General features: G+C 30.6%; 1 protein-coding gene across 1 annotated transcript; it reads right to left on the bottom strand.

Annotated features, from left to right (window-relative positions):
• Positions 1-2,026: 2,026 nt before the first annotated feature.
• Positions 2,027-14,745, bottom strand: LOC124353926 (zinc finger protein 431-like). The gene is made up of 2 exons (XM_046803988.1): positions 14,342-14,745; positions 2,027-5,123 (listed from the first exon to the last, which is right to left on the bottom strand). The coding sequence occupies exon 2, from the start codon at positions 4,795-4,797 to the stop codon at positions 3,835-3,837; it is 963 nt and encodes a 320-aa protein (XP_046659944.1). The 5' UTR covers positions 4,798-5,123; positions 14,342-14,745; the 3' UTR covers positions 2,027-3,834.
• Positions 14,746-15,569: the final 824 nt, after the last annotated feature.

Below are 15,569 nucleotides of genomic sequence, written 5' to 3' on the forward strand. Positions count from 1 at the left end.
GTTAAAGATATCTATTATAGATACAGAGATATTTTTAGTGTTTCCACTTTATTATCTGGGATAATGTGGGTTAAACTAGCTAGGTAAACTAGTAGGTCCACATCATAAAACTGTCGGGACCATTTCTTACCTACTTCTTAAGGAGTGGACAGTGGGTCCACGGTTCCGGCCTGAGACCCACTGTCCAACTCACGGGTTTCTTTAGACAAGCTGTTGACAAGGGATCATCGTACTCACTCTACAGCACTTGAACAGATGTTTCGAGATCTATACTCTATATCTGCTAAATATTGTTCACTAGACAACAGAAAAAGACAACTACAGAAAGAATTAAACAATCTACATACAAAACAAAGTCAGGTTAGTTACACCATTCATAACTTAAGAATGTCTGTAACGATTGTAATGTTCTTTGCTTTATTGGATACGTTTTCGCCCCGACTAGCAGAAGAACTAGTAAAAGTGTAAGTAACAACACTTCTTATTTCAACCTTTTCCACAACCACTGTTGAGCATAGAGTAAGAAAAATTTCAGATAATAAAATTAAAAAGTTTTAGTAAAAATCTACTTTTAACTGTACACTATAGCAAATATTGAGTATGCAGTGATTGGTGAGTACTGTAATGCAGACATCAAATAAAAAATTTACTAGTATATAACTTTTACTAGAAATTTAAAGACTGTTATAAGACACTTCTTAGTTGACTTTTGACAGAAGTAGGCTTCTCAGTTTTTTAGATGTATATGTATTTCCCTGAGAAAACAAGGTAACACCAACAAAGATAAAAAATATATTAAGCCTGGAATAAATTACAATAGCCAAAAGTATACACTCTAAGGCATATTTCCTTAATCGTAGGGAGAAGGAAATCTCAACACTGGCTTGGAATATATAATTCACTCGAACCAGAAATGCTCATACGAAAGCCAACGAAACTGTGTGTGAAACCGCAGGGAACTACTAGTTTTAACCTGAATTGTAATCGTGTACTTTTCAAAAACCTAACAGCATTTGTTTTTTGTTTTTGTTTTTTTTATTAACTAAACTCCAAATTTTAAAACGTATGACGGTTAAGGGTTTATTTTAAAGTAGGGGATAAAACTAACTGGATTTAATAATATATTTAAAAATTTATTGCGTTCGGTCGCTGGTAACTACTAGTAACTTAACATATTATCTCTTGTCGCTCCTGGATCACTATTTGAAATAACTTTACACTTTGTGGCAGCAGGATAACGGTGAACGTTTGAATTAAACTAGAAAATCTCTTGAATCCTAACTTCATCGAATTGAAGTTCGAGTGATATTTACAACTTATTGTCTGCAGCATACGGTTGATATTACATAAGCTAGTATGTCTATGTAGGCAGATTAGTTCATTTTAATTTTTGGTTAATAGACTAAGAACAAATATTTATGGTAATCAAAAAATTGTCTTTGTATAGTTATCTATTTAACATAATTTGATACAACTTTATATATTGCATAGTAACTAAATGGTTGTTTTAATTATTAAAAGTGTTACAAAACAATAAATAATCAATTTCAATTAACGTGTACTACGTGTAATGTGTCTACTCGCATTTATAGTATTATACTAACGATGGACCAAGAGAAGGAATAATGAATACAAACACTGTGGATGTTTATGAAATACCCAATTATTCAGATACTAATAGTGTTGTGTTAAACTAAAAAATATATAATCCAAATTAGTAATCCACTTCATAAGTGATATCTTGAGTTTTGGTTTGAGTGAACTGTTTTTAATATTTACTGCCATAGCAGTACACTGTGCAAATGTAGGAAACATCACTGATCAGAATAAAGAATGAGTGCAGGTAGAAAACCAAATGCACGGCCAGGTAAGTTTTGAAAAGTAGGACAGTTAGTCCACGTGTGGACTAACTGTCCTACCCTGCAGAAAAGTGCCGTCAGTTACCCTCGTCAAAACTAGGCGTGGACCTACAATCAACTAGCCAGGACCGTATGGACACAGGGATACATTGAGTGCTCACACAGTGTTCATTTCTCACTTTATTATCTGAGCTGCTATAGGTTATTAACTGACTAGTATAGCAATAGTATCAAATAAAAGTGAAGATAGGCCTATAACGGAAAAATCTAAAGGAACAATATTCTTCAGCTAGTGGTAGTGAAGTAGCAATGCCATATAATGTTCTGGAAATTCCTTAATATATGAGACAATAATATAAAAACTTTAAAATAATAACTTATTTTAACTTATGCTATGAATAATAATAAAAGTAATTCAGGTTGTTTGTAAAGTAAGGGTATATATTCTAAAGAGTACCTTTTAGGGCTCATGGGTCCATATTGTATAACTAGATATTACATCTAGGTTAGTTTTTGAAAATAAATACTTTTGACTACTTTTACCTGAGTTTAAGCCATTTACAAAATGTATTACATAATTTTCACTTTTTGTTGTCATTTTTTGAAGGTTTTTCAAATAATAAAATATTAAGTGCTTACTATGCAAAAGTATAAACTAAAATGGTTGCTAATAACATTTTTAAATATTGTTTTACTTAAAAATTGCATACTTATGTAACATGACATAATGTAAATCACATTAAATTACATGCAGAATAAATATTAAACATTATAGGCTACTTCGCAACATTTATCTTTCTATGTTGAACAACACCTAAATGGTCAGCATAATGGTTAGTTCATTCATTCAGAATTACAATTATGCTAGTCTAGTTTTTTATTTATTCATATTCATTTTCTTTTTATATAATTTGCTAATTACAAAAATGGATCCAGTACTTGTCAAATATTTGTTATCTACATGGTTTAATTATAGACTATTAATAAACCAGTTATTTATTTTATCCCCAGCAATAAAACTTTAGTAACTTCTTTTAAACACTGTAACGCAGGAAAGACAAAATCTTTTATTCTGAAGTATCAACCCAGGAGCTGTAGAGTAATCAGAGAATCAAAGTTGATTATTGATGAATTAAATGAAAATATAAGACAACCATGAATAGTTTATATAATTATATTGCCAAACTGTTTTCTCTGTTGTACAATTGTTGTTTTTTTATATTTCCTTAAGGTTGAAGGTTGAAACACAAATCACCTACTGTGACATGATTTCTTGGCTTGATTGTTAACCATTTTTTTTATTGTTAATTTTTATGTATGCTTAACTTGTATTAAGAATAACACATCTAAAAAGAGAATAGAAACCAGTCTGAAAATGTTTAAATTTTATTGTACCACATTAAGGTTACAAAATAATGTTCTTGTTATTATTAATACTGATGGAATTGTTTAAAACAGAAAAATACAGTGTATATAAAGATACATACATAATATGCATAATTATATATACATGTGTAATAATATTTTAATTAATAACATGAATTGAAAATCCTATAAATAATTATACAATAATTTTTATCGTATGAAAGTAAAATATTCATTGCCACAAAAAAGTAATTGCTTCACATACCTGTATCCATATAGTTTCAACTTGTAAATTCATTTAAAATATATGTGTTGAATTCCTGGTTTGCTTGAGCAATTCAGAAATTGATTCATAAGAACTCTAACTATCATATCTGATGGTTATACTCTTTACATTCAAACAAATATAGTTACACCCATAGACATTGTTTGGATATTGTATATGTACAAAATATACTTATTTACATTTTTATGTACAACTAATTTAAATTAGCTTTTTTAAGCTACCATTTATAGTTCGAACAAAAATAACCAAGTTATATGTTGGCCTTGCAATCATGTATGCATTGCACATTAACATCACGTAGAGTACTTCATCATTGTTTTGTTCTTAACTCTGCTCTTCATGTCCTAGAACAAGTATTTCATTTGTGTGAATTAAAAGATGTGTTTTCAAATGGTCACTTCGTTTAAAGGCGTAAGGACAGAGGGAACATTTGTATGGTTTTTCATCTGTATGAATTAATAAATGTCTCTTAAAATCAGAACTTGCCGTGCAAGCATATCCACAAAGGGAACATTTAAATGGCTTCTCACCAGTGTGCGTTAATAAATGAGTCTTCAAATGATTGTGTTGTCTGCAAGCATAAGAACATACCGAACATTTGTATGGTTTTTCATCTGAATGCGTTAATTCATGTCTCTTTAAATCTGAACTTCCTGTACAAGCATAAGCACATAGGGAACACTTGAATGGCTTTTCACCTGTGTGTGTCAATAAATGTTTCTTTAAACTCCCACTTTGTGTGCAAGCATAATCACATACTGAGCACTTGAACCGCTTTTCACCCGCATGGATTGAAAGATGTCTCTTTAAACTTCCCTTTAATGTACAAGCATATGTGCATAATGAGCATTTAAAGGGTTTCTCACCTGTGTGAGTCAATAAATGTTTCTTTAAAGTACCACGTTGTATGCAAGCATAAGTGCATAAATTACACTTTAGAGGTTTCTCACCAGTGTGTGTAAACATATGTCTCTTTAAACTGCCACTTAACGCACAAGTATAAGTACATTGGGAACATTGGAACCGTTTCATACCTTTATGAGTCAATAAATGTTCCTTTAGTGTATTCTTATCTTTGCATGTATATGCACACATGCTACACTTGAACACTTTTTCAACTGTATGAGTTTTTAAATGTTTCTTTAAATTTTTATTAAATTTGCAGGTATAAGTACAAAGAGTGCATTTAAAAGGTTTTTTAATGAGATTGGTTGCTGAATTTTTGTTGGATTTAGTTTTGCCACTAGATGAGGACGACGAAGTACACTGTTTCTCAACATCCTCCATTCTAAAAATAGGTTTAATCAAATATCTGTATTTTTTGCTATAAATATAACAAGGTAATTATTTGATAAAATGTGTTTTCTTTCTTATACTGAAGATTAAAAACTTAATTTGTTCTGTGTGAACATTTCCAAGTACATAATGTTCAATATTCTTATAATTTCGTTAAAGTTTTTGACAATGACCGCACATTTTTATTTTATTGAAATTAGATATATACACCTCTTTTGATGCCTTTATTTCTAGTATCTTCATCCTTGCAGTATTATAATATAGAAAGCGTGATATATCTTCTACCATTGAGTTGTGATTACAGAATGTAGCTCAATCTGAAATCAAAACACATTATAAAAGTACTAAGTATAGTAAGTTATAATACATAAATAGTAAAATTAAGTTCGGTCAATCAAAAATCAAAACGGTCATCAGTTACTTAACTTAACTTATCTCATAATAAAGTTCAATATATACTGAGTATACATATGTGTGGTTTTCTTTTTCAACTAGATTGAATGTCATTGTAACCGGTTGTAACATAATCAAATATGTTAATCGTAATAATGATTACACCTATATTAACACGTTCACTCCCAGAGCTTTCACATTCAGACATTTCAGTGTAACCACATTTCAACACTGTGCCGCTTGGGAGCCAAAATGTTAATGTTAAAACATTCCACAAGAATTCTCATTTAAAACTAACTTACATACGAATGACATGCATTTGTTAATCACCCAACTAAACAGGGTGACGTATTGTCAAATTTCTATTTCTTGCTGGTAACGTTTTTTTTAGACATTAATATACAAACACTATGTATGCACTTTGAGATTACAGATAAAAAATTGTTATGTAATTTTAATCTCTTTTATACAGAACAAAGTGGATCTTCAGAGAACTTGATGGGGAATGAAATTGAGCAGGAACAATCAGCACATGGGCATGTTTTTACTTCACATGCAATTTGTCTCTTGTCCTACTTGGTAAAGCTAGGAAAAACAAGTTAGAAGATTTCACATTCACGTGTGACCAATTATGAAGTAGGGTTTATTCCCACAACTTAATAAGATGTAGAAAGGAAGTAAGTGGATAACGAAATCATTTGTATCATGAACATATGACATTCATACGTATAAAATTTATACGAAATTCCAGAAGTATTTGAAAATGTTTCACTCCTAACCTATATTTAACACTGCTTTATGCTTGAAGTAACATTAGAAAAACTGAGACACCTATATTTCACTATGGTTTGTTTGTTGATTTTTGGTTTGGTGACAACTGCATACAAATTCTTTTGCTTCTGTGACAGACTGTGGATTGAATGTCCTCTCTGCCTTTTACCATGTAATTTTTGTGTGTGACTGGAAGGTTGTAAAACATGTATATTTTATGTGTTAAAATATAAAAATTATTGGAGAATTGTGAATTTTCTTTTATAAAATAATAGAAAATACATTTCCAATAAGAAGAGCTCCTCCTCCTTCAATGTATATTATAGTTTCAAGTTGTTAAAACAATGTGCTTTCTAATCTTGTCAAGAATAAAACTGCTATATAAAGAAACCAAGGTTTTACTCGTGACAGTGAAAAACTGTTCTTTCCCTACATAATAGTAGAATAAACAGCCTAAATCATGTCAACAGTTTTGAGTCTAGTCCTGTTTCTAATAGTATAAATTTATCCTACATTTCCTGAGAACATTTGTTGACATTAAAGTCCCCAACATGTTGCTGCACCAGTGCCAGGAACAAAAATATCCCAGGAGACCACAGAGCGCAACTCACAACTGAGATACAGGTATGCACTATACATTCTATTTACAATCTCCAAGGCTCTGATTGTAACAGATCAAATGAGCATGTCTCTTTTTGGTTCCCTTAAGTGAGTAAAAATGGTAGGCCGATTGACTTTAGAGTCAATGAACAAAAGACGCCAATGGCTACCGCTATCATCTTTAAGCCTTTTGTCAATATTATTTACACATACAAATATAAAAAGTCTGTTCGTTACAGGAAGGTCACCAAGGATTTTAATAGTTCATCAATGAGGGACAGTTTGATAGTTTGCGTCACTGAGGGACCCAGCAGCAACAAATCACATTCATTTCTGACGTATTCTTCACGAAAGATGATGAAATGTTTTAATGTTCAGCCTGCAGAGACTGAATTCAAAGATTCAACTTGCTTTACTAGATTATGTATGCACAATCGTAACTCCATGTTCATAGTTTTATGAGTTTCTATCTAGTTTTAAGAAGTTTAAGTTCTAGTTAGTTCGTTTCCAGAAAATAGAATTCTTAATGAATTGTTTGTCTAAGCTTTGAATAACAAGAGCAATCTTTAAAAAAACATATCTAAGATCAAGTGTACTTTCGTTAGCAAAAACTCCTTTGAATTCAGAAATTAATTTTACTATGACTCCTTCTTAATCATCGTCAATGTTCTTAGTCTGACAAAGAAATGAATTGAAATCATTTATATAATCAGTAATATAGTTCATTATTATATATAATGTTGTGTAAAAAACTGCAATATTAATAACTGCTACGTTTAATAATTAATATGAATGTAGTGAACTAAGTACGAGGGTTTTTTAAGAAAGATTTCATATGTAGATTTAAAGTTTTCCATCTCCAACCATGGAATTTGGCTCAGCATCATTGAAGACTATCACTGAGTAAGTTGGCACGATTTCTCTTTTGAATGCCAGGAGGATGTAAAAATTTCTTTTCTGTATAACTGTCTGTGTATATATCATTGTGCACGACTATATTACACACAGGACTATAGATTTGAAACCTTGTAAGCAACTTGTTACGTGACACATGGTGTGGCGTACTCCTATCTTGTTGTTAAGTGGACTATTTATTAGTATTAGGTTCAGGTTCATTAATACAACCTTACTGGTAAATTAACAACATGAGTATAAAATTGAATACTGCTCCAAGAATAACGACCACAACAAAGCAGAAAAACAAATCACTTTGTATGGGGACACTTTCCATTTTTCAACCATTGCAGATAAATTATTAAAACTATAGACATCAATACTATACAAAATATCTACTTTTTCATGAAAATATTTTATTTTTCATTATATCAGGGGGTGAGCTACAAGAAGTCAGAAAAAAATCTGAAATGAGGGTACAGGTTGAGTAATAACATCCAATTAAACATCTATATTACGAGAACACAATCTACTCAAATCTCAAATGGTTCAATCTATTGAAAATGCAGGCTTATATTGTTTCTTATCATTAGTCACTCTACTATAAAGAGAGTGACAACAAAACTATTTTTAACAAGCTCAAATTTGTACATTTAAACTACTGCCATATTGTATATACAGAAATGTACATTTACGCGTTTTTGAAAACCTAATGGTGGCATAGTTAAAATGGACATCCTGCAAATATAATTATAATCTTTTATGTAGGAAAGAAAGTCATCAAATGAAGGTTTTCCAGAAGTAGTAAAAAATTTACTTGTATCAGCACAAAGGTCATCAAACATTGTGTAATATGCTCTGTGTTAAGCTTACGTACTAACATAGAGTGTTTACGAAAACTTCTCACTTTTTTCCTAATACTCTTTATAATTTAAAGGACAAGAAACATGAGGTTTGTACTACTCAATGCCATCTTTCTGACAGATGATTCTGAACTAAAGCTGTTGTACAGCTGGTTGATCAGGCTAAAGTTTGCTACTCTACTGCCATTCTAGAGGTAATGAATTTTGAAGCTTTTCTGCCAATAACGGCCATGTAATCTAGGATTGGCAGATCCAGTCTTTACTTCAATATTAATAATCAATACGTTTTAGGCAAAACTATCAATATTATCAACCAATGTTGGATAAGTAATAATAACAAGTAACTAAAATTCATGTGTTTGAACTCTGTGAACAATTATGAATAATTTAGAGTACAAGAAAGTCGCAGAAATTTGTTATATTATGAATAGAATATAATAATTAATTAGTAATTAAACAACAATAACCAGGTATCTCAATGACAAGATGTAACACCCTAAATTAAAAATTATTACTAAAACACATATTTTTAGAGGAATACCCATCCTAAACTTTACAATAGCCCATTGAAACTAAATTAATTACCTATCATAACTCCTAAAGATTTTAAATTTTTCTCCTAAAAGGCAATCACAGCTATGTCGAATTTTCTTTCCTGGCTCCTTGGACATCATTGCATAATGGTCATTCCTATACATCCCTAGTGGTCATCTTTAGTCGCCTTCCCACCATACAATGAAGGCAACATCTATCTTTCTGGGTAGCAAGAGAAAGAAGGTTATATCATCCTATCCAATTCCTTGTTATAAAGCTACTGAATCATTCCTAATTATATACAAAGCATTACTAACATTAATAACATTTCAATACAAATTATTTTAATCTATTCCTTTGATTTTTATTTTAAATTAAAACGAAATTGTTACATAAAAATGTTGTGCAATATTATTACATATAAAGCGTAACATAAATTTGGTACAGCAGTAAAGCAGAAAAAAAGAATTAGTAGTTCAAAAGGTTCGATAATAATTCCTTCGACCTTTAACTTGGATTAAGTACGCACAAGAGATATAAAACGTCCCTCGAGATAGTACCTATCAGAGTAACAGATCAAAACTCTAGAGGTAACAACAAATCATGAATAAATTGAGAGAGCTTCCTCAATGTTAGGGCTAATAGCAACAAAATGTATCTCAAATAAGTGAAAGGCTTATAATGTGGAAATAAAGTATATAGTGCTAATTATTGGTGGTGTGCCTAATACTGGTGACCTTACCCTATTAACAGTTGTGCAATATGTAGTTTTTGAGTTTAATTTTAAAAGCATAAAGGAAATAAGAGTATACTATTATAAGAAATAATAAAAAATGGTTATGAGTCATTTTATGTAACATAAGTAAAGTAACTATTACTTTAACCTCATACGTATACATTATTGAATACTATAATAATTAGATTGTTATGGATTGAAAAATATCAATTGAGTCTGTTATACGATATTTGAAATAAACAATTTAAAACAACTTATTAAAACTATTTCTTAGAGTAGACTAGCATATTTTCATCTCCACAACAAAATTTTAGGTGCTTACAACTTTATATTGCACATAACAAATTATTTAAAATTTAAGTTGTATCAGAAATAATTCATCAGTCTAGAGAATTCAAACATTTACATTCAGACCCATTTAATGTTGATATTTTATTGATAGGAACTGATGGGTACAAACTCAAAGGATGTTTTTTTGTTTGTTGCTGCCACAGCCTGCACTTATGGCTGGAAGTATTCCTCCCAGCCTGTTCAACTACTGGTTTCTTTATCCACACTTTTTTCTATTTTTTCTAATTAATTGATAAGCATTTTCCTTTTGATAAAAAAAACAACAAATAATTTTAAGTGAATAAAATACTGTAAATAATTCTATATGTTATATAATAGGCTAAGTGAAACCAGATCTGCATATCATACCCTGCCTAAACAGGGTTTGTTGCTTTGTTCTTTTATATACATAGGCCATGCAAAAATGAATAGATGTTACAGTTAAATAACAAAACAAAATACAAAAAAGGTTTAGTGGAAAAGTTTAAAAGTTGCTCGGCATTGCTCGTCTGAAAATCATTACATGAAATGGGACGAAGGCTACATACTGTCACTGCAAGAAGAATTTTTTCAAACACGAATTTATTGAAGCTTCATACATAAAATTAGCAGACTAACCACATATCAATCTTTGGTTGAGCTTGGGTCACTTTAGCTAACAATAATGAAAAAATAATTAACTAGGAAACCTATGAATTATTTTTATGGTGATAGAAGATAATAAATCCCATTTTAATAGTATTATATGATTCTGCATTAAGTTTTGAACATATGAGTAAAATTTGAAGCCTCTAGCTTCATAATTGTCCATTCTACATGGAAAGACGAGAATACGTGTACGCTCACTTGGCGGCAAAATGGGCCTTGGAAACTGAATTAGCATAAAACTTCAAATGGCCGTATCTCTGAAACCCTTTGTTAGAATAAGCTACAATTTTGGATTTCTTCTTATTTATATGTATATATTATTATGTAAACTTTTATTGAAATCAGAGAACCTTGGGTGTCAATTCTACTTTTGGCTGGATGATTTGGCGTGGAATGGCCCTAAAAGATTTTAAAGACAAACCCTTACTCATAAAATTCATACAAACGCCATGACATTCAGGACTATGACCATAACATAAGGTAGGAGGTGGCTGCTTTTATCCCTCGCGTACTGAATTATATTACCTTCCTGTTTTCATTGTTTCAGACAAGGCACTGCGATATGAGGAATGGTATTGATTTTAATGTCAGTGTTCTAATTTAGCTAGTGCGTAAAAAATGTATTGTTTGTGCTCTTGACTTCAGTGCAGTAACATCACTTGGGTTAATTCTTTCCAGTCTATACTTCAAGCTGTCGATGCACTAGTCATGTATTATACACACTTTTTTTGTGGCAGTTTATTGCCACACTTTAGATTTTAAGTGCTTGTTTAGCTATTAAGTTTTTTTGCCTGAAGAAAAGGGAATATTTCAATTCTCGAAAATTTTTTAACATATTTAATGATGGTAAATGACTAAAATGCTATTATCCTTTCAAGTAAAAAAGATATACAGATGCCCATTTCCTTTATAATTACAAAAAAGCTGTTGTAGTTGGAATACGCTAATGAGAAGTACATCAACTTTAAACAAATGGTATAAATGAAATTAATGACCGAAGTCGCCAATCATGCAGGCTTCGATGGCACCACTCCGCACTTCTGACAGACAGAAAAACATTCCTTCAAATAGTATCCACATTCAAACATAGATCAAGTGAGCACTCTTAAAGGTTTTGCTTTAAGTACAAATAAAAGTTATCTTTAACTTTGGTACTATTAATGATAACATAATCTAAACCTATTTGTATCGCATCATAACAAGTAGTACATAGGGACAGAATAGCCTCCTTTCTACTAACGTTGCTTCCTTTTGGAGGCAGAAAACAAAAACCGATCATCATTATAACATGTAATTTTACAATAATTCAAATAAAGTATGTGTTTTCTAATAATTTAATATAGTTTTTTTAGGTAATTGGTAATAAAAACTCTTCAAAACAGTTGCATCCAAAGAGTAGGCTACCAAATTACCTCCATGACTGAATCAACTAAAAAAACTAAAGTTTTAACATGTAACTACTTTGTAGGTATTTCAAATTGCAGTATAGTTCTACTGTTATATCTAATATATATATATATACAAGTAATAGTTTATGATAAATAGAAAAATCTTGGCTTAGTGTATTTATAAAATGTAACAAACAACAGTTTAAAATTTAGTTACTTGTTACTATTTTGAATGATAAACATTTCTGACAGGTTATGAAACAAAAAACACATGTACATCCACACAGCAAGTACTTGTGGCCATTAGTCACACAAGTTTGGAACAATATTTTTATTTAACACATTAAAAAGACCTAACAATAAGTTAATTAATTAATAAATTGTAAATAACTATAATTGGTGATAAGACTTTTAATAAACAGCTTACACTTGTTATTCAGTTGATATTGAATGGTTTGATTGTTTTTATACGAATGAATAATTGGAAATTACGATTTATTTAACTTAATATTTGATCTCAACTATTAGTTACAGTAATTCTTAATGTAAAAAATAAACAGCAAGAAGTAAATAAATTATTTGAGAATCTGAAAATGGTGTTTCTTCAAAGATATGATATTTATTATAAGTGACTTCAGAATGTGGGTTTGGCTCATGGTAAAACATAGGAAGAATCCTTTCATCCATTTCACAAAAGCAGTTGCTCACTGCTATCTGGGCAACTCATAAATATCGTTACATTTTTCTGGAATGTAGGTCTACCCCATTGTACTTTAATTTTTTAATATTATATAATGATTATTAGGTCCTAAAAGGTAATTCAGTTAGACATTATTACTTGAATTCAAAGTGAAATCATGTGTATTTGGTTATTGACTAATAGCGGCAAGAATAAGGACGTTGCACGTGTTTTTATTTGACCAGGAGTCAGACCTGTTTATCCTTGAAAATAGTGAAAGGTAAAGTAAAGTAAAGATGTCTTATTTTACCAGGCGAAGTTAGGGCTAAGAAGCCTTCTCTAACACTTAACATGGAAAAAAGGTAAGTAAAGGTAGGTAAATTTTATTATTTTCTTTGTAATATATAGTTTTATTTATAGTTACTGTAATATATTTATTTTTTAAGATTTTAAACCAGTAGAACTACATTGTTATTTAAAATACCTATGTAATTTGGTCCAACATTTTGGTTTTAGTATTTTTAGATGGTCAAAAATATCAATGACATTGATGATTCAATAATCATAATGCGATTGTGTTCTTGGCAACTTATTATATTACAGCTTCAGCTCAGTATGAACTTGGTTAACTCAGATCTAAAAGAACAACATATTTGTTTGTTTTTGTTCAAATCCCAGTCTTCAGTATTACTATTTTACATATCCGAAGATGGTGCAACAGTTGACATCAGCAGGAACCAAGGGTAGACTTTAATAAGCAGCCTAAAGTCGTTATTCGATTGCTATTATCTAATGGTTCAATATTGTTTTTATCCGAATTATATTTTTATATTGCAATTTATAACAACTGAGTTAACAAACTGAGTATGTTATCTTTATAAAGACAATTAATTAAATTAAATATATCATATGATTTCAACTTATTAGTTACAATAATTTGGGAACAATAAACATCAAGAAGTAACTAATATTTTGAGACTATGAAAATGGCGATGAATATGAGAAAAATATGAAAGATATTTCTCACAAGTGACGAGATTTGTTTAAGTAGCTTCAACATGTGGGTTTAGCTCCTGGTAACACATGGGGAGAATTTTTTCCTCCATTTCACAAAAGCTGTTACTTATTGATGTCAAGCTGGGCAAGTTATAAAATATATTGTAAGGTTTCTTTGATATCTAAGTCTAGGCCATAGTTGGCTTTGTAATGTTATTGTAAAATTTGTGTAGCCTATTTAAAATTGTAATGTACAAGATTCTTCTTGTTACGGTAATTTATTACCTCTTATTGTGTACGATTTTAACAAACATCGAAGTTGAATATATCGAATTGTTCGATAACAGCAATCGAATAACGAGTGTAGGCCGCTTATTAAAGTCTTCCCGGGAACCAATACGAGGTTGTTATGATCACATGTGTACCCTCAGACATTTAGAACAATAAAATATTACTCCGCATGAGAAAAGTAGTTTCAATTTTATTTTTCTACGATTTCGTTATGTCATTATAATCCTGAGAATGTTAGGCCTATATTGTTTGGTTCAGAAAGACAGTAGGACAGTTTGTAGCCTACCAACAGTTTAATAAGTGAAACTCATATTTAACCACTATGGCCAAGCTTATCATATTTACTAGAGTAGTGAAGGAAATAAATTTGCTAAGTTTGCTTGTATACATGGTAATTTCAACAAGTCCTTACCTTTGGCCTGGGTTTTTAAGATAATTTAAATAAGTAATAGTTACACCACTTGTATGTTTTACTACTGTTTCACTCACATTCAATACACCAGTTAAATATGAATGAACATTGTACTCTTTATATCAGGTCATTTGCCTCCAGGCTAAAAAGAATATAAAATTTACAAATACATTTTGCACGAAGAATCATTTAACATGGAAACTTTTGCTAGGCTAGATAAGTGTTTTTATCACTTGATTCCATTCAATGTAATATTGATAGTAGATCCCTCATGTTCGCCATTTCAAGTATTTCTCTTCTCTTTACACTATCAACAGTATCAATCAGGAAAAACATATAGGTTAACAATAACATTATTCTGGCTGTTCTGGGGCTGTCTGTAGAGGGAGAAAAGAATAATTCTTTGGATCAATACTACTTTTTTACGGTTTACTTAAGAGAAGAAAGCATTGATAACTTCATGAAGCCCCGAGGTGCACTGTCTGCATTTACATTTATTGCTGAAATGTAAAGGAGTTATGTTTTATTCAATACAACCAAATTCTAAAAAGTATGATTTATGGTTTGCACGTATAAATAATTTATTATATATACAAACCATATATCAATAATATATTTATTTAACAATAATTATTATTGTTAATACGAAAATATATCAAATCTTTGACTAATGTTAGTGAAAGACTCTAAGGGTGGATTCCATGAAAAAAGTGTCATGATCAAATATTTCTTTTTATCTGGGGTCCGTCAAACGCTCCTAACAACTCGAAATAATGTAGGAGGCACTGATGAAACCTATCAATGACAACATTCATGTTTTCTAACGTCATTTTCTTGCGTCCTTCTTGTTGATCGTTTTTATATCGTCTTATTCATCGTATGGATTTATTACTTTTATACTTGTCTGCAAACCAGATGAAAGAAAGTAATGTAAGTCTGTTTTATTGCAGTAACAGTTGATGTTTGTTTATTGCATTAGATTTTCAGACGGGTCCGTAATTTTCCGTACACAAAACTGCGTCAAACTGGCAACATTGATGGACACAGAGTGTAGAGGAGGGATTCAGATGCACCAGTCACCATTGCCTATTTTCGTATGGGCTGCTCTAGTAGTAAATCTGATGATTGGTTTGTAAACACTTCGCTCAACATTTTCAATTGAATTATATATTGCAGTAAATCATAAACGTATAACATTAGTTGTCATAAAATATACAAGTTAAAGAGA

Source organism: Homalodisca vitripennis, chromosome 2 (assembly GCF_021130785.1).
Source record: "Homalodisca vitripennis isolate AUS2020 chromosome 2, UT_GWSS_2.1, whole genome shotgun sequence".
Lineage (NCBI taxonomy): Eukaryota > Metazoa > Arthropoda > Insecta > Hemiptera > Cicadellidae > Homalodisca > Homalodisca vitripennis.